This window comes from Pseudophryne corroboree, chromosome 8 (assembly GCF_028390025.1).
Source record: "Pseudophryne corroboree isolate aPseCor3 chromosome 8, aPseCor3.hap2, whole genome shotgun sequence".
In the NCBI taxonomy this organism is placed as follows: Eukaryota; Metazoa; Chordata; class Amphibia; order Anura; family Myobatrachidae; genus Pseudophryne; species Pseudophryne corroboree.
Genome location: NC_086451.1, coordinates 81,927,297 through 81,948,265, shown reverse-complemented (window position 1 = coordinate 81,948,265; position 20,969 = coordinate 81,927,297). Strand labels below are relative to the sequence as shown.

The window sequence follows — 20,969 nt, the reverse complement described above, 5'->3', positions numbered from 1 at the left end:
CTAGATCGCTCAGCACACATTGGTACGCGTGTACCCTTAAGTTTGACCAAACTCGGCTTCCCCTCAGCATACCGGTCACAGATTCCTATATTTCTGCATACAGTTATTTGGGGAATCTCTGATAGTCTGATCTCAATAACTAAAATTTAGGCAGACTGAGCGGGATCGCTCATTTATTAAAAAAGGCTAAAGCAAGCCGAAATCAATCCCATTTAAAGGTTATTTCATTATATTTTAAGTTGGGGCCTAATTATCAGAGAAACGCAGTAAGTGACATTTGGCTTATGTATGCTTTGTACAAATTATGCAGCTAAAATCTCTGCTTTTATCTTCCAAGTGCAGCTTTGAATTTGGATGTTTTGTGAATAAGTTAATGAATGATGAAGACTTTTTTTTGCTTCATGTAAAAGTCGATTTATCAACAAATTCAACTTTCTCCGTTTCTTTACGTGGATCTGGCCATCATGTGCCTACATTGTCTTTATGTTTCCTATTGCAGTGGAATAAGGGCCTAATCCAGATCAGATCGCAGCAGAATTTTTTTTAGCTAATGGGCAAAACCATGTGCACTGCGGCGGGGAAGGGGGGGCAGATATAACGTGCAAAGAGTTAGATTTGGGTGGGTTATTTTGTTTCTGTGCAGGGTAAATACTGGCTGCTTTATTTTTACACTGCAATTTAGATTTCAGTTTGAACACACCCCACCCAAATCTAACTCTCTCTGCACATGTTATATCTGCCCCCCCTGAGTGCACATGGTTTTGCCCATTTGCTAACAAATTTGCTGCTGCAATCAGAACTGAATTAGTCCTATGGTGCGTTTTTGCCTATACACAATTTTGCCTATACTGCAGCGCACATGGTTTTGCCTATTAGCTTACAAATTTGCTGCTGCTATCAGATTTGAACTAGGCCCTAAATCTCTATGGCGAAGGTGCTCACGCCCCCCCCCCCCCCCCCCCAAGGGAGTCAGTTGAGATGACTGTGCGTTGCCCACATCGTGACATCATCGCAAAATTTTGGGACAAACTTTCCTACACTATCAGAGCTTAATGAGGACACACTAGGGGTGATTTCATCAGAATCCAACTGACCTCTCAGTATGTGTGTAGACTGTTGGAGGAAAAACAGATGAACATGGGGAGAATATATGGGGAGACACAGGTCGTGGACTAATACTGGAATGTCTCAAGGCACACTAAAGGCCCGTACACACTGGTCGATGTATCGGCCGTTCTCTTGAACGGCCGATACATCGCGGGACCGTCAGCCAGTGTGTACGGGCGATACGTCTGTGAACTCCGTCATTCACAGACGTATCGCGTCGGCCGCGCAGCACAGCCGACAGCCAATATATCTAACGATATATTGGCCCGTCGCTGTGTGTGTACGGGGCGGTCGTCCGACCGCCTGTACACATGCTGCGGCGGCCGGCGGTGATTGACAGGTGAACTAAGCGGGCGCAAGCGCCCGCCCGCCCAGTTCATGACGTCAGTCCCCCGACGGATCGGGCTGTGTGTATGCACAGCACACTGCCCGATCCGTACATAGATATATCTGCAGATCAATTGATCTGCAGATATATCTAATAGTGTGTACCCACCTTAACAGTCCAGATTTTAAGGATAGCCATACTTGAGCACAGGTGACTTAATCAGTACCTCAGTTATTTTAATTTAACCATCTGTGCGCAATCATGGATATCACTAAAACCTAGACTGCTAATGAGCCTTGAGAACCAAGGTTGGGAAATACTGGTTTAGTGGTCTTGTAAAGATGTTTGCTTCCACAGTAAATACTGGCTGCTTTATTTTTACACTGCAATTTAGATTCCAGATTGAACACACCCCACCCAAATCTAACTCTCTCTGCACATGTTATATATGCACCCCCTGCAGTGCACATGGTTTTGCCCATTTGCTTACAAATTTGCTGCTGCAATCAGAACTGAATTAGTCCTACGGTGCGATTTTGCCTATACACAATTTTGCCTATACTAGAAACTACATTGTGCAAGCAGGTCAATTTTGACTAGAAAGTGTACAGTCTATTTTTTCTTGCGATACCGACCCGCCGGGGGCGCGCTTCGGTATCGCAAGATGTATACACACGGTATGATATACACTATTGATACTTGTAATATTGACTGTAAAGTCAATATCGCATGCAAAATCGCACCGCGTGTAGGCCCCTTAACATTCGTAGAAAGCCATAAAGTTGGAAGTTGAAAAAACACATGTGCTAACGACAAACATTCACAATTACGCACAGCAAGGCTTTGCAAACTCCAGAACGATATTACAAATCAAGGGTTTAAATGGTGGTATCTGCAGACTCATCCAATCAGAATCAATTCTCCGGGCTGCAAAGCTAGTCAGAGAAGCAGAGAGGTGTAGGGGTGTGCGTGTGATTCCTGGAACAGTGTGCATCCCAAAATCAGTTTGAAATAAAACAATAATAGGATATTGGTGTCCTTCCTTAAATCTAATTAGGATATTGGAAGATTTCCATGCACATTTCCTGATAAAATAAGCTACTGGAGTTTAGATATCCTTGTATTGGTAGTGTGAGGTGAAGAACTTCTTTTCTCAGCGGCCTGGCAATCCCATATGGAATAGGGAATATTAACCACCAAGGAATTCTGGGTACGGACCTGCAAATAATGACCTTTCGTCTACTGTTTGACTTTATAGTTTGGAGAGTGACTAAATAGCCAAGACAGCATTAGCATTGAGAGGAGAAGTATAAAGCCATGAAATTTCATTCATCAAATGACAAATAATACAAAACAGTCCCTGACATCAATTTAGCAACTAGTTCCAAACAGATTTCCTGCGAAACTACTGAAAGCACAAGCAGTGAGAACTGCATTGCCACGTCAAGAAGGCCAACAAAGTGTAGGCCCGGAATAAAAGATAAATAGATAAACAGGACATTTTAGGAAGCTTGCTTCTTACCCTTCTTTGCCCACAATGATGTCTCTGTATTGGCATGTACGTAATCTTCAAACTTTGTCTGCAAGACGGTACCTCTTTCTCGTATTGTCTGGGGGTCCGCAGTCTCGGCCTTCTGTATGGATAAGGGAGGGGGGGCACGAATGAGTGTTGGGAGATGGGTAGGGAAGAGGGTTAAATTAAAAGATGGAGACTGAGACAGTGAATAATAAAGCCGTTTAGAATAGATTTAATAACAGTAAAATGACACAGCCTCCCTCCCTAGGGCCAGCTAGGGTAATCCTTTCAATATTAATGGTAAAAGAACAGAAATTACATTGTAATAAAATTGTTGGAGGGAGAAAGCCGGTGGAAGAGAGAGAGTGTTTCAAGTAGAGTTGACGCTGAGCGTTTAGACAGACAGCTCACATCAACGTGTTAACCCTTCCTTGTCCGAGTGGTCAATATCTAGTCTGGGAGTTCATTTCCGCACCTCTGCTAGATACAGATGAGACAAGCAGGGCTTTTCTTCATTTTCTGCAAGTCTTCAGCAATATATACAGTAGTTTCCTGTTTTGCGTTTGTTAAGGAAAAGTGGGAAATTTCACACTTGCTCTGCCACGGCAAAATGACAGGGTAACCTCAGACACTAACTTCCACCAAACGGTCAAAATGTGGACTAAGTGCATGGCAATTATTGCAGCTCATTTGAACAAAGAAATATCTAATGGTGTGTACACACGGTGAGATATTTTCTTACGATTTTGACTATATAGTTAAAGTCGTAAGAAAAGTTAGTGCAGATCGCAAGGTGAAAGTCATCTTGCGATGCAGACTGTGCAGGAAAGTCAATTTTGACTGTCTCGTAGAAAAGATAGTCAAAATTGACACTTAGCCAAAATCGCACATAGTCAGTATCGCAAGCACAGTCATTACATGCTTGTGATAGCGACTTAGTCCCTGTCGCATAGTGAGAATCGGGGTTAGCCCGAATCTCACCATGTGTACACACCTTAAGACAGTATCTAGCTTGAGTGTTGTGATCTGGTCATTTATCCCAGATGCTAAAGTATAAATGCTCAATACCCTACTCTGAACTGTAGGACTCTGAAATCACCCCCATTTTGTGTTATCTCTTCTAGGGGTAGACTATTCCACCTGGGTAATCCTATGCTGTGCTCCCAAGAAGGCTGCCGCACCTGGTACCTTGTGAGGGTGGAATACACAACCCTTGGAAGTTATTACCCAAAATGTCTACGCCAATCATGCATTATGTTTCCTGTGTGCTTAAGGTTTTCTTTTAGGTCTGTGTGGCTGATCTATTGCTGCATTGCTCAAATCCTCTGTATTATGTGCATTGTTTTTGATGTCTGTAAAGCGCCTTGAGTCCTGTTGGAGAAAGAGCGCTATATAAATAAAATTATTATTATTATTATTATTAATATATCTGAGAAAGTATTGGAAGGTATTCTAAGAGATAGTATTCAGAAGTTCCTTGAAGTCAATAAGGTAATTAAAAGGAATCAACATGGGTTTATGAAGGACAGATCCTGTCAAACCAACTTACTTGGCTTTTATGAAACAGTAAGCGCAAACCTAGATCAGGGTAAAGAGGTAGATGTAATCTTTTTAGATTTTGCCAAAGCATTCGACACTGTTCCACACATGAGACTTATCTACAAGCTACAAAATCACTTGTGAGGCCACACCTTGAATACTGTGTACAATTCTGGGCACCTTACTACAAAAAGGATATCCTGGAGCTAGAAAAGGTTCAAAGGCGGGCGACCAAACTAATTAAGGGTATGGAGACGCTGGAATACGAGGAAAGGCTTGCAAGACTAGGCATGTTTACACTGGAAAAGAGGAGATTAAGAGGGGACATGATCAACATTTACAAATATATAAGAGGACAATATACAGATCTTGCGCAGGACCTGTTTTTGGTTAGATCAACACAGAGAACTCGTGGACACTCGCTCAGGTTAGAGGAGAGGAGATTCCGCACAATACGGCGTAAAGGTTTTTTCACGGTAAGGACGATACATGTTTGGAAATCCCTGCCTGAGGGAGTTGTAATGGCCAACTCAGTCAACAACTTTAAGAATGGGTTAGATAAATTCCTAATGGATAAGGATATCCAGGGTTACGGGGCATAGTCACGCACTATGGTTATTATAAAAAAAAGGGATAAAACGTAACGGCAGTCATCAACTTCAGTCAAAATTTTATACAAAATAATCTTGCATAGGAGACCACAAATAGGTTGAACTCGATGGACAATTGTCTTTTTTCAACCTTAGATACTATGTTACTATGTACAGGCAAATATACTTTGATGTCACTGTAGCATTGCCTTCATCAGAATAGCAGCTGTCATAGAGCCTGTGTGGCTAACAGAGTGCCTTCTGTCCAAACGGCCTTGAACACCAATGATCGCTTGCTTCTCCGATCCTACACTATATAACATTTCTTGGCCACTGTAATGAAACATGCCAGGATTCACGGCTCTACCTATAAATGAGGTGCAGTGAGGGGAGAGCAGTGTCAGGTTTGTGAAGCAGCAATGTGCAGGAAATAAATGTAAAAAACACCCAAACCCCACAGATGTTGTCCTGCCTAAATTGGTAGTTTTTGCCACATTAATAAACTGAATATTTATAGAGTACATTACACCAAGGATTTACATCTCCCCACAGGTCATGTTTTCAGGATTTTCATCTGTCTGTGGAAACAGGCAAGTAATTAATGACCTAGCAAAACACATGAAATTACCTGTGCTTGCTTAAAGAAATACTGAAAACATGACCTGTTGGGGCACTGTAGATTCATGCAAGGGTCACCATTACAGTTGCTGCTTTCTGCGCACACCACTGCAAGAGATGAGCCTTTATTTTTTTTTAAAGAAAATAAAAAAATGTGGAACCTGTGGTGTCCACTTATTGTCATGTAATCTGTTAAAAAGGTTCCCCCAATTGATTCTTAACACCCCTTCCCCAGTTTATCCTACTAGTACAGTATTTTCCAAATCCCGGAACCCATAGCCCACTCACAGTCCAGATACTAAGGATTTCCATGTATGAGCTTAGGTGGCTTAAATTATTATCCCAGTCAGTTTGATTTTCCCACCTGCGCTTGATCAAGGATATCCCTAATGTCTGGACTGTGAGTGGGCTATGAGGACCATGTGAAACACTGTACTAGTATCAGTACGGTTACTTATATCAGATCTTGCAGTTAGTAGGATCCTCAGCGAGTTTGGCTCAGTAATAAGTTCCAAGCACCCAGGACCTGCTGAGGGTATAAACATAATATCTGGCTTTTGATTGGATGGCTGCGATTACTCTTCCGGTCATTATCCAACAATACTGTCTGACTGTGCAGTGGATCATTCCCTCCTCAACACAACATCCGAGAGAGGGCAACCGGGATTGGGTCCCACTGACCGATCACCATGACCTTACAAAATTGAGAAAAAAGTAGTGGTTCCACGGGAACGAGCCCCAACAAGGTGGTGGGAACCGACGGGCGGCTTTTTAAAAAAAAAAAGAAGACTGACAACTGGCAGTTGGACACTCCCTTTAATTACCAGTTGCTTCGAAAATACGGATTCTAAAATAAACATTTTCAAATAATAATTGTTCTTTCTGCGAAAAAACACTAGGACTGTCCTTGCAATCCAGGACAAATGTAAACCATATATACAGAATATTCCCTACGCTCCCTAGAGCAAAACAGTGCCACATTGAGAAAATATGCTATTAAAGGCCCTTTAACAATAGCTGTCATATACTAGCAGCAGGTGGCTGGAAAGACACTCTGTGGCTGCTTTCTGTTGCTAAATGACACTATAGCTTTAAACCCATCTTTCATGCATCCAGTGTATCTCCCCCACCCCCCCTATTATTATTTTTAATATGAATGCAAAATTACACTGGTTACCCATTTCTCAGGTGGACACAATCCACTGTTATTAAAACTAAAGCACTTTAATAACTGGGGGGAAAAAATAAAATAAAAATCTGGCTTTGCTTGCCACCCCCCTCCTCCTACCGGTTACACACAATGCCTCCTCCCTACCTCCTTCCTTTTAACTTCTTCAAATTAATGAGAAGAGAGAGAACAGGCATGGAAGGGGGGAGCGGGGTGGAAGGTAAAGGGGTTGTGTGAATAGAACAGTTGTTAAAGTAATATTGGAAACCAGGCTGGCCGGGGGCTGCGTAAGCACAAGAAATCCTGGTAAAGCGTTAAATAAACAGAGCCGGAGCCCCAGCTGAATCCCTCTGTTGGTTACTGTATACTTTCTGTAACAGGGCTCAGAATAGATCTGAGATCCGTGGAAAGGCGAGAGAGTCTTCAGAATTCCAATAAAGACCTCAAATTGAAGGCGGCCCTGCTGTGAATTCCGCGAGAAAATTAAAGAGCGCTCAATCTTAAGTGACAGATGACTTGTCTCAATGTCACAACTGCCAGGGGATTAGTGATAATATGGCAATATATTGCAAAGGGAGGGAGACGGGGGGGAGGGGATAAGCTAGGGATGTTTCTTCCTTCAGACTCAAGCTCTTTACGTAACATTCTTCCGTCACATTCCGTTCCACCTGCTCCATTTCGCCCACAGTGTTTCACTGGCTGCACAGGGCCATCGGCTGCCCTGGATAGTCTGAGCGCAGCAGGATTACTCCCAGGTGCCATGCTGGGTCGTCTATGTATTGTCTCTGCCTGTAATATGTATTCTCTTAGGACAGGTATGCCGTTACAGAAGAGAGGGCAGGTAGTAGGGTATGTGGGAACATTTAAGGAGAGGTGAATTGTGTACAACAAATGTATGGACAAGAAAAATGAAAAGGATGGAGACTGCGCAGTGTGTAAGGGAGCGGATAGCGGGCAGTGAGGGAGGGTGCAGAGTTGAGGCAGCGAGGTCATGGGCGCAAGACGGGCAGTGAGGGTATGGACACAGGCTAGGAAATAAGCACGTGAGGGGTTTATGCAGTGGGTGCATGTAGGCACTTAGTGAATGTTTAGCGGATGGGTAGTGAGCAAGAGCATGCAGGTTGACCATGATGTGGGTGTGAGGGGTGGGCAGCAAAATCATGAGCAGTGAGTGGAAGCGTGCAGCAAGGGACTGTGTACAGCGTATGCAGGAAGTGTGGGCAATGACTGGAAGCATACAGGAAGTGTGGGCAAAGAGTGAGTAGAGGTAATTAATAATAAGATTTTACTTACCGGTAAATCTATTTCTCGTAGTCCGTAGTGGATGCTGGGGACTCCGTAAGGACCACGGGGAATAGACGGGCTCCGCAGGAGACATGGGCACTTTAAGAAAGAATTTGGATACTGGTGTGCTCTGGCTCCTCCCTCTATGACCCTCCTCCAGACCTCAGTTAGAGAAACTGTGCCCGGAAGAGCTGACAGTACAAGGAAAGGATTTGGGGAATCCAGGGTAAGACTCATACCAGCCACACCAATCACACCGTATAACTTGTGATAACTTTACCCAGTTAACAGTATGAACAACAACAGAGCATCAGATCAACCCTGATGCAACTATACATAACCCTTATTTCAGCAATAACTATATACAAGCATTGCAGAAGAAGTCCGCACTTGGGACGGGCGCCCAGCATCCACTACGGACTACGAGAAATAGATTTAGCGGTGAGTAAATTCTTATTTTCTCTAACGTCCTAGTGGATGCTGGGGACTCCGTAAGGACCATGGGGATTATACCAAAGCTCCCAAACGGGCGGGAGAGTGCGGATGACTCTGCAGCACCGAATGAGCAAACACAAGGTCCTCCTCAGCCAGGGTATCAAACTTGTAGAACTTTGCAAAGGTGTTTGAACCTGACCAAGTAGCCGCTCGGCAAAGCTGTAATGCCGAGACCCCTCGGGCAGCCGCCCAAGAAGAGCCCACCTTCCTTGTGGAATGGCCCTTAACTGATTTAGCAGCGGCAACCCTGCCGCAGAATGACCCTGCTGGATCGTGTTACAGATCCAGCGAGCAATAGTTTGCTTTGAAGCAGGCGCCCCAAGCTTGTTGGAAGCATACAGGATAAACAAAGATTCTGTTTTCCTGACCTTAGCCGTTCTGGCTACATAAACCTTTAAAGCCCTGACCACATCCAGTGACTCGGAATCCTCCAAGTCAGTAGTAGCCACAGGCACCACGATAGGTTGGTTTATATGAAAGGATGAAACCACTTTCGGCAGAAATTGTGGACGAGTCCGCAATTCTGCTCTATCCGCATGGAAAACCAGATAAGGGTTTTTATGTGACAAAGCCGCCAATTCTGACACACGCCTAGCCGAAGCCAAGGCTAATAGCATGACCACCTTCCACGTGAGATATTTCAATTCCACCGTTTTGAGTGGTTCAAACCAGTGTGATTTCAGGAAACTCAACACCACGTTAAGATCCCAAGGTGCCACTGGAGGCACAAAAGGGGGCTGAATATGCAGCACTCCCTTTACAAACATCTGAACTTCAGGCAGAGAAGTCCGTTCTTTTTGAAAGAAAATGGATAAGGCCGAAATCTGAACCTTAATGGAACCCAATTTAAGGCCCAAAGTCACTCCCGCCTGTAGGAAGTGCAGGAATCGACCCAGCTGGAATTCCTCTGTAGGGGCCTTCTTGGCCTCACACCAAGCAACATATTTTCGCCATATACGGTGATAATGCTTTGCTGTCACGTCCTTCCTAGCCTTTATCAGCGTAGGAATAACTTAATCCGGAATGCCTTTTTCCGCTAGGATCCGGCGTTCAACCGCCATGCCATCAAACGCAGCCGCGGTAAGTCTTGAAACAGACAGGGCCCTTGTTGCAACAGGTCCTGTCTGAGAGGCAGAGGCCATGGGTCCTCTGTGAGCATTTCTTGCAGTTCCGGATACCAAGTCCTTCTTGGCCAAACCGGAACAATGAGTATTGTTCTCACTCCTCTTTTTCTTACAATTCTCAGCACCTTTGGTATGAGAGGAAGAGGAGGAAACACATAGACCGACTGGAACACCCACGGTGTTACTAGTGCGTCCACAGCTATCGCCTGAGGGTCCCTTGACCTGGCGCAATACCTTTTTAGCTTTTTGTTGAGGCGGGACGCCATCATGTCCACCTGTGGCAGTTCCCATCGATTTGCAATTTTTCGTGAAGACTTCCTGATGAAGTCCCCACTCTCCCGAGTGGAGGTCGTGCCTGCTGAGGAAGTCTGCTTCCCAGTTGTCCACTCCCGGAATGAACACTGCTGACAGTGCGCTTACGTGATTCTCCGCCCAGCGAAGAATTCTGGTGGCTTCTACCATCGCCACCCTGCTCCTTGTGCCGCCTTGGCGGTTTACATGAGCCACTGCGGTCTGACTGGATCAGAACCGGTTGGTCGCGAAGCAGGGTCTCCGCTTGACTTATACGTTGTATATGGCCCTTAGTTCCAGGATATTGATGTGAAGGCAAGTCTCTTGCCTTGACCACAGCCCTTGGAAATTTCTTCCCTGTGTGACTGCCCCCCACCCTCAGAGGCTTGCATCCGTGGTCACCGGGACCCAGTCCTGAATGCCGAATCTGCGACCTTCGAGAAGGTGAGCACTCTGCAGTCACCACAGGAGAGACACCCTGGCTCTGGGGGATAGGGTGATTAACCGATGCATCCGAAGATGTGATCCGGACCACTTGTCCAGTAAGTCCCATTGGAAGGTCCTCCTATGGAACCTGCCAAAGGGAATGGCCTCGAATGATGCCACCCTCCTTCCCAGGACTCGAGTGCAGTGATGCACTGACACCTGTTTTGGTTTTAATAGATTCCTGACCAGTGTCACGAGCTTCTGAGCTCTCTCTATCGGGAGATAAACCCTTTTCTGGTCTGTGTCTAGGATCATGCCTAGGAGAGGCAGATGAGCTGTAAGAACCAACTGCGACTTTGGAATATATAGAATCCAGCCGTGTTGCCGTTTCACTTCCAGAGAAAGTGATACGCTGTTCAGCAACTGCTCTCTTGATCTCGCTTTTATGAGGAGATCGTCCAAGTACGTCATAATAGTGACACCTTGCTTCCGCAGGAGCACCATCATTTCCGCCATTACCTTGGTGAATATTCTCAAGGCCGTGGAGAGACCAAACGGCAACGTCTGAAATTGGTAATGACCATCCCGCACCGCAATTCTGAGGTACGCCTGATGAGGTGGATAAATGAGGACATGAAGGTATGCCTCCTTTATGTCCCGAGTCACCATAAAATCTCCCCCTTTCAGGCTTGCAATAACCGCTCTTAGCGATTCCATCTTGAACTTGAACCCTTTCAGGTATATGTTCAGGGATTTTAAATTCAATACGGGTCCGACCAAACCGTCTGGTTTCGGGACTACAACATGGTCGAATAATAACCCCCTCCTTGTTGAAGGAGGGGAACCTTGACCACCACCTGTTGAAGATACAATTTATGAATTGCAGTTAACACTGTTTCCCTCTCGTGGGGGGAAGCCGGCAGGGCCGTCGGTGAGGGGGCATCTTCTCAAAGTCCAGCTTGTATCCCTGAGACACAATATCTATTGCCCAGGGATCTAACAGGGAGTGAACCCACTTGTGGCTGAACTGACGAAGGCGTGCCCCCACCGGGCCTAGCTCCGCCTTGCGGTGGATTTTTGTAGAGGCCGGGGAGGACTTCTGTTCCTGGGAACTAGCTGTGTTGTGCAGCTTCTTTCCTGTGCCCCCGCCTCTGGCAAGAAAGGACGCACCTCGGACTTTCTTGTTTCTTTATTCGAAAGGCTGCATTTGATAATGTCGTGCTTTCCTAGGCTGTGCAGGAATATAAAGCAAAATATCAGAATTACCAGCTATAGCTGTGTAGACCAGGTCCGAGAACCCTTCTCCACACAATCCTCAGCCTTCCACATGCCTCTTAAGTCGGCATCATCTGTCCATTGCATATTCTACAGAACATGTCAAGCAGAAATCGACATAGCTTTGACTCTAGGACCCAGTATACTCATGTCTCTTTGGGCATGTTTTATATATATATATATATATATATATATATATATATATATATATATATATATATATATCTATCTATCATTTAAGACAGCATCTTTTATATATATATATATATATATATATATATATATATACACATATATATATATATCTATATGCATACTAGGGTCTCAATCTCTGCTGATAAGGTACCGGTCCACGCTGCCACAGCGCTATAAACCCATGCCGACACAATCGCCGGTCTGAGTAGTATACTAGAATGTGCACGCTATCTGCAGGATCCCTGAGAATAGCTAGTGCTACCTTCTGTGCAAACAGGACACCCTAGGGGAAGATTCCCAACACATCCTGGCCCTAGTGGGGAAAGGATACTGCCTGAGAATTTTTTGTGGGAAGCTGCAGTCTCTTGTCTGGAGATTCCCGTTCTTTTTCCTCATGAGAGGAGGGAAATTTACCTCAGCTTTCTTCCCCTTAACATGTGTACCCTTGTGTCAGGGACAAATGAGTCATCAGTGATATGCAAATCATCTTTTATTACAATAATCATATATTGAATACCTTTCAGCCATCTTGGCTGTAACTTTGCATTATCGTAGTCGACACTGGAGTCAAACTCCGTGTCGATATCAGTGTTTATTATTTTGGATAGTGAGCATTGTGAGACTTTGAAGGTCTCTGTGACACAGGGACAGACATGGGTAGATTTCCTGTCTGTTCTCTAATCTTTTGTACAATAAATTCACCTCAGCACTTACACATATCCAAACAGGTGTCGGCGTTGTCGACGGAGACACCCTCTCACACACATATTTGCTCTATCTCCTCCTTAGGGGAGCCTTTTACCTCAGACATGTCGACACACACGTACCGACACACCACACACACAGGGGATGCTCTATTTGAAGACAGTTCCCCCACAAGGCCCTTTGGAGAGACAGAGAGTATGCCAGCACACACCCCAGCGCTATATGACCCAGGAATCACACAGTAACTTAGTGTTAACCCAGTAGCTGCTGTATTTATTGTTTTTACGCCAAATTTATGTGCCCCCCCCTCTCTTTTTCACCTGCAGGGGAGAGCCTGGGGAGCTTCGTCTCAGCGGAGCTGTGGAGAGAAAATGGCGCTGGTGAGTGCTGAGGAAGAAGGCCCCGCCCCCTCAGCGGCGGGCTTCTCCCGCGATTTTGTGTAAAATTTATGGCGGGGGCTCATGCATATAACAGTGTCCAACTGTATATATGCTGCTTTTGCCAGGAGGTACTTAATTGCTGCCCAGGGCGCCCCCCCCCCTGCACCCTACAGTGACCGGAGTGTGTGGGTTAGTGTGGGAGCAATGGCGCACAGCTGCAGTGCTGTGTGCTACCTCATGTGAAGACAGGAGTCTTCTGCCGCCGATTTCGATGTCTTCTTGCTTCTGCCGGCTTCTGTCTTCTGGCTCTGCGAGGGGGACGGCGGCGTGGCTCCGGGAACGGACGACCAAGGTTAAGATCCTGTGTTCGAACCCTCTGGAGCTAATGGTGTCCAGTAGCCTAAGAAGCGCAACCTAGCCGCAGTTAGTAGGTTTGCTGCTCTCCCCTCAGTCCCTCGTAGCAGAGAGTCTGTTGCCAGCAGAAGCTCTCTGAAAATAAAAAACCTAACTAAAACACTTTCTTATTAGCAAGCTCAGGAAAGCCCACTAAAAGCACCCAGCTCTGGCCGGGCACAGATTCTAACTGGAGGAGGGGCATAGAGGGAGGAGCCAGTGCACACCAGTAGTACTAAATCTTTCTTAGAGTGCCCAGTCTCCTGCGGAGCCCGTCTATTCCCCATGGTCCTTACGGAGTCCCCAGCATCCACTAGGACGTTAGAGAAAAATGTGTTGAGTGTTGGTCAAGAGAGTGTAACTAGTGAGTGTGCAAGAGAGAGCGTGGTGTGTAGATAGTGGGTGTGTAGACAGTGTGGGGTGTGTAGACACTAACTAGATAGTAGGCTGTAGATCGAATAAAGGACTGTAAACCAAATGTGGTGTATATATAGAAAACACGTACAGTGGAGTGTAGACAGTCTGTGGTGTGCAGATAGTGTGCGTGCAGAGCAGAAGGTAGAGCGAGTGTGGTGTGTAGATATTATAGTGAGCGTGTAGAATGCCGACAGAGTGCGGTGTGTAGATACTAGCTAGTGGGCGTGTAGTGTGGTGTGTAGATAGTGTACTTGTAGAGTGGAGTGTAGACAGAGTGTGGCGTGTAGATACTAGATAGTGTGCGTGTAGTGTGGGGTGTAGACAGTGCATGGTGAGTAGATATTATAGTGAGTGTGTAGAATGTCGACAGAGTGCGGTGTGTAGATACTAGCTAGTGGGCGTGTAGTGTGGTGTGTAGATAGTGTGCGTGTAGAGTGGAGTGTAGACAGAGTGTGGCGTGTAGATACTAGATAGTGTGCGTGTAGTGTGGGGTGTAGACAGTGCATGGTGTGTAGATAGTGTGCGTGTAGTGTGGGGTGTAGACAGTGCATGGTGTGTAGATACTAGATAGTGTGCATGTAGTGTGGGGTGTAGACAGTGCATGATGTGTAGATACTAGATAGTGTGCGCGTAGTGTGGGGTGTAGACAGTGCATGGTGTGTAGATACTAGATAGTGTGCGTGTAGTGTGGGGTGTAGACAGTGCATGGTGTGTAGATACTAGATAGTGTGCATGTATTGTGGGGTGTAGACAGTGCATGATGTGTAGATACTAGATAGTGTGCGTGTAGATAGTGTGCGTGTAGATAGTGTGCGTGTAGAGTGGAGTGTAGACAGAGTGTGGCGTGTAGATACTAGATAGTGTGCGTGTAGTGTGGGGTGTAGACAGTGCATGGTGTGTAGATAGTGTGCGTGTAGTGTGGGGTGTAGACAGTGCATGGTGTGTAGATACTAGATAGTGTGCATGTAGTGTGGGGTGTAGACAGTGCATGATGTGTAGATACTAGATAGTGTGCGTGTAGTGTGGGGTGTAGACAGTGCATGGTGTGTAGATAGTGTGCGTGTAATGTGGGGTGTAGACAGTGCATGGTGTGTAGATACTAGATAGTGTGCATGTAGTGTGGGGTGTAGACAGTGCATGATGTGTAGATACTAGATAGTGTGCGCGTAGTGTGGGGTGTAGACAGTGCATGGTGTGTAGATACTAGATAGTGTGCATGTAGTGTGGGGTGTAGACAGATCATGGTGTGTAGATACTAGATAGTGTGCATGTATTGTGGGGTGTAGACAGTGCATGATGTGTAGATACTAGATAGTGTGCGTGTAGATAGTGTGCGGTGTAGACAGTGCATGGTGTGTAGATACTAGATAGTGTGCGTGTAGTGTGGGGAGTAGACCGTGCATGGTGTGTAGATACTAGATAGTGTGCGTGTAGTGTGGGGTGTAGACCGTGCATGGTGTGTAGATACTAGATAGTGTGCGTGTAGACAGTGCATGGTGTGTAGATATTAGATAGTGTGCGTGTAGTGTGGGGTGTAGACAGTGCATGGTGTGTAGATAGTGTGCATGTAGTGTGGGGTGTAGACCGTGCATGGTGTGTAGATACTAGATAGTGTGCATGTAGTGTGGGTGTAGACCGTGCATGGTGTGTAGATACTAGATAGTGTGCGTGTAGACAGTGCATGGTGTGTAGATACTAGATAGTGTGCGTGTAGTGTGGGGTGTAGACAGAGCATGGTGTGTAGATAGTGTGCGTGTAGTGTGAGGTGTAGACAGAGCATGGTGTGTTGATACTAGATAGTACGCGTGTAGTGTGGTGTGCAGATAGTGTGCGTGTGGAGTGTAGGCAATGCATGGTGTGTAGATACTAGATAGTGTGCGTGTAGTGTGGGGTGAAGACAGAGCATGGTGTGTAGATAGTGGCGTGTAGTGTGCGGTGTAGACAGAGCATGGTGTGTAGTGCAGGGACGTGCAGTCAGGGGAGGAGAGCCTCACCTGTCAAACTGCAATGAATACAGCTGATTTTTCCACTGATCTGTGTTATAATACAGATCGGTGTAAATATCAGCTGCTTCCATTGCAGTATGAAGTTGCTGCACTCACTGCTCGTTCATAGGGACAGAGGAGAGGCAGCAATAGCTCTGCCTCCCTCTGGTAACCAGAAACTGCTTAGAGCAGGTGGGCGGAGCCAGACACCAGGCTGTAACTCTGCATTGAAAACAATGCCAGAAGAGGCAGCTCTGACATGCTTGGTTTGAGAGGGTCTCAAGGCACGCCCCTTCCCCCCATGATGCAATGTAAGAGCTACCTCCCCTGACAGGTGCTATACACAAGCACTCCCACTGGCTTGGGCTGGAGAGGTGTACAACTCTACTGCAGGAACGTGGCCACGGTAAGACCTTCCTCTCCCTGCTGCCTGATCTCACACTGATCCAGTGAACTGGGAAGGGGAGGAAGGGGGGTGGTGGGGGTTTACTCAAAGCATCTCTCTCTTATCTCCCCCAGCAGCGAGGCTTCAGTGCCTGAGATCAAGTTGTTATCTCTGCTAACAGTGTGTAAAAAAGGGGACGCTGTCTGCCACAATGTGTAAAAAAGGGGACGCTGTCTGCCGCAATGTGTAAAAAAGGGGACGCTGTCTGCCGCAATGTGTAAAAAAAGGGGACGCTGTCTGCCGCAATGTGTAAAAAAAGGGGACGCTGTCTGCCGCAATGTGTAAAAAAAGGGGACACTGTCTGCCGCAATGTGTAAAAAGGGGGACGATGTCAGCCGCAATGTGTAAAAAGGGGGACGCTGTCTGCCGTTATGTGTAAAAAAAGGGGACGCTGTCTGCCGCAATGTGTAAAAAGACGACGCTGTCTGCCGCAATGTGTAAAAATGGTGACGCTGTCTGCCGCAATGTGTAAAAATGGGGACGCTGTCTGCTGTAATGTGTATTAAGGGGACGCTGTCTGCCGTAATGTGTACTAAGGGGACGCTGTCTGCCGTAATGTGTACTAAGGGGACGCTGTCTGCCGTAATGTGTAATAAGGGGACGCTGTCTGCCGTAATGTGTAATAAGGGGACGCTGTCTGCCGTAATGTGTAATAAGGGGACGCTGTCTGCCGTAATGTGTAAAAATAAGATTTTAAACCTACCGGTAAATATTTTTCTCCTAGTCCGTAGAGGATCCTGGGGACTTCGTAAGGACCATGTTGTATAGACGGGCTCCGCAGGAGACATGGGCACTATAAAGCACCTCAGTTAGAGAAACTGTACCCAGAGGAGACGGACAGTATGGGGAAAGGATTTTTGTTAATCTAAGGGCAAGATTAATACCAGCCCACACCATCCACACCGTATAAATAAGAATTTACTTACCGATAATTCTATTTCTCGTAGTCCGTAGTGGATGCTGGGAACTCCGTAAGGACCATGGGGAATAGCGGCTCCGCAGGAGACAGGGCACAAAATAAAAGCTTAAGGATCAGGTGGTGTGCACTGGCTCCTCCCCCTATGACCCTCCTCCAAGCCTCAGTTAGGATACTGTGCCCGGACGAGCGTACACAATAAGGAAGGATATTGAATCCCGGGTAAGACTCATACCAGCCACACCAATCACACCGTACAACCTGTGATCTGAACCCAGTTAACAGCATGATAACAAAGGAGCCTCTGAAAAGATGGCTCACAACAATAATAACCCGATTTTTGTAACAATAACTATGTACAAGTATTGCAGACAATCCGCACTTGGGATGGGCGCCCAGCATCCACTACGGACTACGAGAAATAGAATTATCGGTAAGTAAATTCTTATTTTCTCTGACGTCCTAGTGGATGCTGGGAACTCCGTAAGGACCATGGGGATTATACCAAAGCTCCCAAACGGGCGGGAGAGTGCGGATGACTCTGCAGCACCGAATGAGAGAACTCCAGGTCCTCCTCAGCCAGGGTATCAAATTTGTAGAATTTAGCAAACGTGTTTGCCCCTGACCAAGTAGCTGCTCGGCAAAGTTGTAAAGCCGAGACCCCTCGGGCAGCCGCCCAAGATGAGCCCACTTTCCTTGTGGAATGGGCTTTTACTGATTTTGGCTGTGGCAATCCTGCCACAGAATGTGCAAGCTGAATTGTACTACAAATCCAACGAGCAATCGTCTGCTTAGAAGCAGGAGCACCCAGTTTGTTAGGTGCATACAGGATAAACAGCGAGTCAGATTTTCTGACTCCAGCCGTCCTGGAAACATATATTTTCAAGGCCCTGACAACGTCAAGCAACTTAGAGTCCTCTAAGTCCCTGGTAGCCGCAGGTACCACAATAGGTTGGTTCATGTGAAATGCAGAAACCACCTTAGGTAGAAATTGAGGACGAGTCCTCAATTCCGCCCTGTCAGAATGAAAAATTAAGTAAGGGCTTTTATATGATAAAGCCGCCAATTCTGACACACGCCTGGCTGAAGCCAAGGCTAACAGCATCGACACCTTCCATGTGAGATATTTTAAGTCCACAGTGGAAAGTGGTTCAAACCAATGTGACTTTAGAAAACTCAACACCACATTGAGATCCCAAGGTGCCACTGGAGGCACAAAAGGAGGCTGTATGTGCAGCACCCCTTTTACAAATGTCTGAACTTCAGGTACTGAAGCCAGTTCTTTTTGGAAGAAAATCGACAGGGCCGAAATTTGAACCTTAATGGACCCTAATTTTAGGCCCATAGACTGTCCTGTTTGCAGGAAATGAAGGAAACGACCCAGTTGAAATTCCTCTGTAGGGGCCCTCTTGGCCTCACACCACGCAACATATTTACGCCAAATGCGGTGATAATGTTTTGCGGTTACGTCCTTCCTGGCTTTGACCAGAGTAGGAATGACTTCTTCTGGAATGCCTTTTTCCCTCAGGATCCGGCGTTCAACCTCCATGCCGTCAAACGCAGCCGCGGTAAGTCTTGAAACAGACAAGGCCCCTGTAGTAGCAGGTCCTGTCTTAGAGGTAGAGGCCACGGTTCGTCCGTGAGCATCTCTTGAAGTTCCGGGTACCAAGTCCTTCTTGGCCAATCCGGGACCACGAGTATAGTTCTTACTCCTCTCTTTCTTATGATTCTCAGTACTTTTGGTATGAGAGGCAGAGGAGGGAACACATACACTGACTGGTACACCCACGGCGTTACCAGAGCGTCCACTGCTATTGCCTGAGGGTCCCTTGACCTGGCGCAATATCTGTCCAGTTTTTTGTTTAGACGTGACGCCATCATGTCCACCTTTGGTTTTTCCCAACGGTTTACAATCAGGTGGAAGACTTCTGGGTGAAGTCCCCACTCTCCCGGGTGAAGGTCGTGTCTGCTGAGGAAGTCTGCTTCCCAGTTGTCCACTCCCGGAATGAACACTGCTGACAGTGCTATCACATGATTTTCCGCCCAGCGAAGAATCCTTGCAACTTCTACCATTGCCCTCCTGCTTCTCGTGCCGCCCTGTCTGTTTACGTGGGCGACTGACGTGATGTTGTCCGATTGGATCAACACCGCCTGACCCTGAAGCAGAGGTTTTGCTTGACTTAGGGCATTGTAAATGGCCCTTAGTTCCAGAATGTTTATATGAAGAGATGTTTCCATGCTTGACCACAAGCCCTGGAAATTCCTTCCCTGTGTGACTGCTCCCCAGCCTCTCAGGCTGGCATCCGTGGTTACCAGGATCCAATCCTGAATGCCAAATCTGCGGCCCTCTAGTAGATGAGCACTCTGCAGCCACCACAGGAGAGACACCCTTGTCCTTGGCGACAGGGTTATCCGCTGATGCATCTGCAGATGCGATCCGGACCATTTGTCCAGTAGATCCCACTGAAATGTTCTTGCATGGAATCTTCCGAATGGAATCGCTTCGTAAGAAGCCACCATTTTTCCCAGGACCCTCGTGCACTGATGCACTGAGACCTGGCCTGGTTTTAGGAGGTTCCTGACTAGCTCGGATAACTCCCTGGCCTTCTCCTCCGGGAGAAACACCTTCTTCTGGACTGTGTCCAGAATCATTCCTAGGAACAGTAGACGTGTCGTTGGAATCAGCTGCGATTTTGGAATATTTAGAATCCACCCGTGCTGACGTAACACTACCTGAGATAGTGCTACTCCGACTTCTAGCTGTTCCCTGGATCTTGCCCTTATCAGGAGATCGTCCAAGTAAGGGATAATTAAAATGCCTTTTCTTCGTAGAAGAATCATCATTTCGGCCATTACCTTGGTAAAGACCCGAGGTGCCGTGGACAATCCAAACGGCAGCGTCTGAAACTGATAATGACAGTTTTGTACTACAAACCTGAGGTACCCTTGGTGAGAAGGGTATATTGGGACGTGGAGATAAGCATCTTTGATGTCCAGAGACACCATATAGTCCCCTTCTTCCAGGTTCGCTATCACTGCTCTGAGTGACTCCATCTTGAATTTGAACCTTTTTATGTAAGTGTTCAAGGATTTCAGATTTAAAATTGGTCTCACCGAGCCGTCCGGCTTCGGTACCACAAACAGCGTGGAATAATACCCCTTCCCTTGTTGCAGGAGGGGTACCTTGATTATCACCTGCTGGGAATACAGCTTGTGAATGGCTTCCAAAACTGCCTCCCTGTCGGAGGGAGACTTTGGTAAAGCAGACTTCAGGAACCGACGAGGGGGAAACGCCTCGAATTCCAGTTTGTACCCTTGCGATACTACCTGTAGAATCCAGGGATCCACTTGCGAGTGAGCACACTGCGCGTTGAAATTCTTGAGACGGGCCCCCACCATATCTGAGTCTGCTTGTAAATCCCCAGCGTCATGCTGAAGACTTGGCAGAAGCAGGGGAGGGCTTCTGCTCCTGTGAAGCGGCTGCATGGTGCAGTCTTTTTCCTCTTCCTCTGCCCCGTGGGCAGAAAAGAGTGGCCTTTTGCTCGCTTGTACTTATGGGAACGAAAGGACTGAGTTTGAAAAGACGGTGTCTTTTTCTGCTGATGTGGAGTGACCTGGGGTAAAAAGGTGGATTTTCCAGCCGTTGCCGTGGCCACCAGGTCCGATAGACCAGCCCCAAATAACTCCTCCCCTTTATACGGCAATACTTCCATGTGCCGTTTGGAATCCGCATCCCCTGACCACTGTCGCGTCCATAACGCTCTTCTGGCAG

At 46.7% G+C, this 20,969-nt stretch overlaps 1 protein-coding gene across 1 annotated transcript in view; it reads right to left on the bottom strand.

The window, feature by feature from the left end:
• The window catches only part of DDX31 (DEAD-box helicase 31), a 283,897-nt gene that overhangs the window by 60,851 nt on the left and 202,077 nt on the right, over positions 1-20,969 (bottom strand). Inside the window, exon 18 of the mRNA XM_063936762.1 lies at positions 2,958-3,069. Coding sequence (XP_063792832.1) covers positions 2,958-3,069 — 112 coding nt within the window. The remainder of the gene's footprint in view (positions 1-2,957; positions 3,070-20,969) is intronic.